Source organism: Melanotaenia boesemani, chromosome 22 (genome assembly GCF_017639745.1).
Source record: "Melanotaenia boesemani isolate fMelBoe1 chromosome 22, fMelBoe1.pri, whole genome shotgun sequence".
In the NCBI taxonomy this organism is placed as follows: Eukaryota; Metazoa; Chordata; class Actinopteri; order Atheriniformes; family Melanotaeniidae; genus Melanotaenia; species Melanotaenia boesemani.
Window position 1 is genome coordinate 12,217,406 of NC_055703.1, and position 7,252 is coordinate 12,224,657.

A 7,252-nucleotide genomic window follows, 5' to 3' on the forward strand; every position below is an offset into this window, starting at 1 on the left:
ATGAAGAGCCAATAAGATGTCAAAAAAAATGAGACCATGAGTCCAGGCACAGACATCCTCGCATCAATCTCACTGTCTAGCTGTGTGTTGCAGAAAGTTCCAAGCAATATAGAAAAAGCTACGGCAATGTAACTAACAAGAAGATGAAATAATGGTAATTCCACAGATGGGCAACAGACAGATTATCAATTCCAGTTCGTATTAGAAAAGAGATGGAGCAAATTAGAAGGAGATGCACAGAGAGAGATCTGGGATCAATATGGCTGATGGAGAGAAGGAGGAGAAAGACAGAAACCGTGTGATGGATGACACACTGGACTGAACAAAGAAGAAAGGCAATAAAGGACTATTCTGTAGTTTTATATATCCCTTGTGGAAGCCATAACACAGATCATAAATCATCGACCCCCTAGATAATGGCCACAAACACACACATATATAACAGCTGGAGCATGAATACTTACACCCTATGCACACACACTCAACGCTCTGCACGCAAAAGCATAATGTTTGTGCTGATAGACGGCTTTTACTCATACAAATTAATGCGCACACACACATCCTTATAGATACACAAATTTATTACTCCTCACATACTTACACAAACACCATCAATATGCTATCATTGTTCCCCAGCTGTTGTCCCCTCAGTGTGGTGTTTATTGGCTCTGGCCAGAGGGACCAATAAAATAGCATCCACCATGCCACCCCAAAGGAATATCTCTTTCTATGATACACACACACAAATGCACCAACAGCTACCTACACAAGCCTGTCATGACAATGGCCACCTCCAGAGCTCTGCAGAAACAGCTCTTTAAAAGAAAAAACGAAGACTTCTCAGATTTTTTGTTGACCTCTATAACTACTTCAAGTGTAAAAAAGCACAATATGCATAAATACAATAACCTGTATGAAGCTAAAACGTTGTTGTGTAGCAATACATTTGATATTCTTAAACTGCTTAACTTATAGTTATTATTGTACACTTTTTAATGGACCCTCGAAAGTATTAAGATGTGTATTGAGTGTTATTATCGCTCAATAAAAACACACAAGAGAAGGGCGTCTGCTGTTCTCTTCAAGCAACATTATGTAGTTCAGAGTGTTTGTCAGATGGAATTACTTAGTCAATGATGGTAGTGAACAAAATGCACCACACAGCATTTCATTAAGAACCTCCTAACCTTCAAATCTTTTCGTTTGAACTGGATTTTTTTTCCCCAAAAGCTTTAAAGTTTTCAGTAAATGGTAATAACACATAGTGGTTTTTTTTGTTTATTTTGTTTTGTTTTTTATTTTATTTTAATGTGCCTTCAGAATTATCTAATGAAATTAAATAAAAAAAAAACTTTATTAATTCTGTAAGGTAAATAAAATGCTGTAGTAACTGATGTTTAAGATGCTGAATTTATTATCCTTTCCTCTTTCTCCACAGGTCAAAATAAACCTGGAAGCGTCTCCTGAAGAGCTGCCTTACCAACGATCACTGCTTAAAACCCTGCTTTTACCACTCCAACTCTCTTTTAACACACAGAGACAGACAAGTAGACAGTGAACAGATGACTCTCTGCTTTTCCAAATTACAAATCCCCCCCAAATGCTTGATCAGATGGCGTCCCGCAGCTCTGTCTGTCTGCCAGTGCAGCTCCTGATAAAATGCTGCCATCATGTGGCTGAATGTGGTAACTGCGGGACATGTCAGGCACGTTTTGTGAGACGCAATTAGGAGCCAATGACTTGCTCCCTCTATTGTGCTAATAAATATCTGCCCTGTGAAAGAAAGCGAAGAGGCAACAGCTTATTGGTGATGTGTTTCCACAAGTTTCTGCTGAGAAGTTACATTCCTGCTGTCCCAAACAAAAAAAAAAAAAAAGAAAAAGGTTAAAAGTGAGTCATGTTCCTTGAGGCAACTGAAGAAATTGGAAGCAGTTTCTCTCTTGAGATAAAGTGTTGCGCAGACACGTCTGACCAAAGAGTTAGGAATAAAATCCACCCAGAACTACAGCCCTGTGTACACAACAGAGTCTGTTTAACCTTTTCTGGAACTTTTTGCTTGTGGTGCCTGACAAAACACACCAGACTTCACACCAGGAACCTGCATACAAGACTACCGATTAAGGAATGTTAAGCATATCTTTTCTAAAAACAAACTTTTACGATCCATCTGGGATCTCATGGTGACTGAGAAGATGATCTCAGTCCAAGTTATTGGCTGGACTCAAGCACGAGCACGGCCTCTGCTCTGTTGTTTCATGAATGTTGACTAACAGTGTGCTGTGTCGACTTGTGCGCACTCTCCTTATACATGCATGTGGACAAGAAACAGACATGTGAACACACAGACATGCATGCACAAACACACATACACAAGCTCATAACAGATACACCACTCATCATTTTCTACTACTAATGTGAATCTTAATGTTTACAAAAGAAATTCTGAATACCTGACAGTAGGTTTGGACATAAGGTGAACAGCAGCTTCCCTGAGGACAGGGGGTGTTTCCTGCCATAGAAACACAACAGCTCCACATGTGTCTTTTGGTCTTTTTCTGTCTAAATATTTTGTCTTCCACTCAAGACACATAAAGGTAGATAGAGGCTGAACATGGCAGAGAAAACTATAAAAAAGAGGAGGTCAGGCAGGTGTTTTCCATCCGCCATCATATCTTTCAGCAAGCGAGTGTTTCCCATTTTTCTTCTTTTTATTATAAAAACTACTGGAGGGCAGATAAAGAGCCCAATCAGCTTTATCGTCTGTGGTATCCAGCGCTTCAAAAAACAGAAATAGTTTAAAAGCAGCCTCAATTTGCTGCAGGCGATGCTTACAGAGAATAGACACACCCTTTACAGGAACGACAATCACAGTCAAAGTGGCCTGAGTCTTGGCATGAATTTTATTTTTGGGGATAAAAAAAAAAAATCTGGTAATTAGAAAAGCTTCTAAATTAAATTATTCAAATCATTACTTATCGTTTTGATTTGTATAACCCTTTTTCAGCTTACTGGGGGACTGATAACTGATAAAAGATTAAAAAAAATAGGGAAAACTGCAGAATCCTTAACAAGACTGAACACATCTACCCTCGCTGAAAGAATAAAATTACCCCTGAGCGTGGCAGGAGGTTTAACAGCTTCCCTCTTTCACCTTGAAACTCAAATTTTACTGTTTGAAAGTGCCAATCGACTCAATACATGGAACCGTTTAGCCACAAAGAAAAAGGGTCTCAAGTTTACTGTGCAGGGTTTCTTTGAATGAAAAAAAAAAAATCCAGGCTGCAGGTTTTTCATTTAATTTTCTTGTGACTAAATGAACTGATTCCTTTTGAAAATGTGACTAAATGTGACTTTATGCTTTTGTGTTTTGCAATCACCGGACCAAAAGTTTGAGGCCTTCTCTTTCTACCAAGGAACACTTTAAGGGGCTTCTGTTCACATAAGGATGGACTTTCAGACTGTTTCCCCAAGACCACTTCCTCTCTGCCCCCTTATCTTTAGCAGTTTATCCATTTTGTAACAAAAATCTGTGGGTTGCGTTCAGAGTAGCTCCAGCGACGGTCTCTCTGGAGGACAAAGACAACATTTTGTGTTTGCATGAGGTGTTTCCAAACTGTTGCATATTTAATCTCATGCTGCGTGTGACTAACTAGCTTTGTAAAAATGGGAACTGTTTGATTTCTTGAATGCTCCTCAACTCTCCTCGAGAGTCCTAAATGTGAACTTTGTGCTTTTTTTCTATAAATAAGAGTCTGAAGTGTCTGCAGATTTTAGGAGGGACATAGCTACTAAAGTGTAAAATGATGAAATGTAACTTTGATCTTCTAGACGTTTTTTATTCACGTGTGGCCGTGTTTACTGTTTTTTCTAGTTGACTAATAACATATGATGTTGTGCATAAGTGGGACTACTATGTTTTATTTCTGCTAACTGTACAGTGTATTTGAAATGGAAGACTATGTGGACAATTGGAGGGGAAAGTATTAGTTGCACTATAACCTGTAATTCTTTCATTAAATGCTCAGTCCAGGCTGGAAATTCACTTTCACTTCAGCGTGTCATTAAGGCGACAATAAGGCCTGTGATGATGTCTGATTTTTGAATTCACAATTAAAGTGGCCAAAAGCATTCACAGTAACATTATTATTGCATTATCAATAGAAAACTTAACAACATATATTGCTATCAGACTAAACCATTGCTGTTTTTTGTTTTGTTTTGTTTAGTTTTTATTGGCTGAGATCAAATCACAATATTATCAGCACGATATTATTGGCTGATATTATTAGCTAAATATTACTGACATGATATTATCAACTGTATTATTGACACAATGTTATCAACACGATATTATTGGTATGACATTATTGGCACAATATTACTGGCTTCATTCTTTAAATATCCTAGTTATTCTCCCTGCTAGCATACTGCAAACCTGTAGCAACTATATTTATTTATTTATTAATGTCAGCAGTACACATTGGTAAAAAATAAAGTGACTGATTGTCTAATTAATTATTTTTTCTTTGTAAAGTTCAAATCAGAGAGGACACTTTGAAGCCTAAATGACAAAAATGTCAGTTTTTAGATAGTGACCATTTGAACTGAAAGTGAATTTGTTTATATGCCTTTGTTGGACTTCATTCATTTAACATTGACTGGCACTGTGTAACTACTATCAATCACCTGATTTGACAGGTTTAACTAGCAGCAAACCTTCCACACATCAGAAATATAAAGAGATCCATAACTGTGTGTGAGTGTGTGTAATTAAATGTTGGGCTTTGTACCGCAGCACATTGTTTTCTGTGTCATGGTGAACTGTACAACACTTAACCCAGACCCCTTCAACACCAGGATCTGGACTGAACCTCAATATCAATTAAAGCTGGAAGCAGAGCTAGTTGAGAATGAACAGCAATAACAATAGTACTATTTCATAAAGTCATAAGAATCTACAGCATAGTATTTATCTCCAGAGCTGACTGATCCTAGTTAGACTTTGGGAAAGTCAGTACAGCATTTGTGCATATGCACCTCAACATAGACAGACTTAAACATTAGCAGAAGACAGAGTGCAATAATTACAACACACTTAGCTGCTGTTCCTAATATATATATCCATCCAGTTTTGTATCAGTGTAAAAGCAACATGTCTCGTAATTCTGTGGTTCTGGGTTGATTTGTCACAGTTCTCCACTGTCTACAGCCATGTATGTTAAGGCCTTCTCTTTTTATGATGGTTTTCCCACAGGTTACTGACTGTATATAAACTAGACATGGGATTAAAGTAGAACATGGAGAAAGAAGGTCTGCTGTGTCCTCACTTTTCTAACACCTCTGAAACATTAGTTTTTGCTTTAAATCCCCTATCCCCCTCCAGATTACTTACATTCCTGTTTTTGTGGAGCTCAAGTCAAGGAGCTCAAACATCCTGTAGAGTCATAGAGTTGGCACAACCTCCTTAGCGTCCTCTTCTCGGTCAGTGCCAGGAAGTTCTGCGGCTGCTGCTTTGTGAAAGGAGCAGGGTCACTGGTTCTTGTTTTCACCCTCATTTAAAGCTCACAGGTCAGTTGAGTGCTTAAATCCATGAAAATAACTGAAAGGAAAACATGAAATATCTACCCCTTTAAAACTAAAACCATGCTGCTAAATGAGAAAACTCTTCTTTGTGCATGGATTAGTTTGAGTTTTAGATTAAGTAAATCCTCAGAGCTGGAAGTAGTTTAAATATTCATTTGTATTTTGCACACCATTCTCACAGTTTTGTGCATAACAATAAAGACAGTAGGTACTCAGGCTTTACGTAACAGGCTGGCACTTGCACTTGTAAAAGCTTTTTAACATTGTTAGCTGTCTCTGCTGAAGCCAGCTGGGGACAGCCAGGGAAAGACAATTAATTACAGTGTGGGTTGCAACCTATGACATTCATAAAGATCTGTACTGTTAACCTTATGGAGTTAACAAACCATACTATAGGCAGCCTGGTTAGGTCTGCTTCAGTGCTGTGCCAACAGTGTCTAAAAATGTGTGTTCAAACTGTTTTCATTCCACATTGTTCAAGTGTTTTGATTCAATGTGATAAATGCTGTTTAAGTTAAGGATGGATTTAAAAAAAAAAAGAAAACAGTGAGCATGATGCAATGGAATGAAACTGGTCTGCAGCTATTATATATCTGACATCCTGCTGTTGGTAGATCACTTCTACCAATAGCAATAATGAAATGAAAGCAGAATGTGATGACAGTGACATTGTTGGAGGGGAGGGCCTGGTGAGCACCTTCATAACTGCAAACATGCTGCTGCAATGTACGCAAAAATAATATGTCTTTAAACATGAACTAAGCCATCATCAAGACAAGGGCCACCTTAAAGCCTGATAAGGTCAATAACCTCCTTAATGGATTTTCAGTCATAAATTAGTAAACACACAATAATGGAGCATTAAGGGTCTCATCCCACGTTTGCCACCAAAGTGAGAATGCCCTCTGTAATCTCTGACGTCTACTCTCATTTCATGAACTGGTATATATGGAGGGATTTACGATGATCAACAGAAACTTATGTTTGTAGGTTTACCTAGTTGTTGGATCTCCAAAAAAGGTTTCCAAAAAAAAACTACCAAAAAATACAGTGAGACACAATGAGAGAGAAAAAAATTAGGCTTTAAAGACAAGGGGCCTTAAAGAGACAGGAGACCTTAAAGATTGTCCATATTTTTACCTAATAGGGCTTAAAATATGATCACTTTTAAATTCTTGAAGTTGATAAAGTGTCACAATAAGTAATCTTCAAAAAATAGGAAGAACCTCTGCTTTCAGTGTGCAGCAATAACTAGCAGTGACTGGATGTGTCTTGTAACTTGATAAGTTCTGAACATCAGCTTGAAAAAAAAACATGTAATCCATTCCCATAGTCATTGCTTTTGTTAGGGGAGTTAAAAAAAAAAGTAATTGTAAGGAGTCAAGCTGACCCTGTTCTACTATCATGAGTCCAGATAAGAGGCTTCAGTGTCTCGTCACAAGTGTAAAATAATAGATTTCCTTAACAGAGAATCACTAAGAATGTTCAACACATTCTGGCTTCTGGAAGATGAGAAGAGCTGTCAGGTTGGGATTAAGATTACATTATGCTGATTATTCTCAAGATTGTGTGTTGTGATGATCAGACTTTGATACATCCCTGGTCTTTCAGTTAAGCAAGGTGTCCACGTAATGACCAAAAACACAGGACTCTATCTTTACTCTTAATG

At 37.8% G+C, this 7,252-nt stretch overlaps 1 protein-coding gene across 1 annotated transcript in view; it reads left to right on the plus strand.

Moving 5' to 3' along the window:
* Positions 1-3,046, plus strand: part of nkain2 (sodium/potassium transporting ATPase interacting 2) — an 89,766-nt gene extending 86,720 nt beyond the window's left edge. The window contains exon 7 of the mRNA XM_041976616.1: positions 1,439-3,046. Coding sequence (XP_041832550.1) covers positions 1,439-1,448 — 10 coding nt within the window. The 3' untranslated portion in view covers positions 1,449-3,046. The remainder of the gene's footprint in view (positions 1-1,438) is intronic.
* Positions 3,047-7,252: the final 4,206 nt, after the last annotated feature.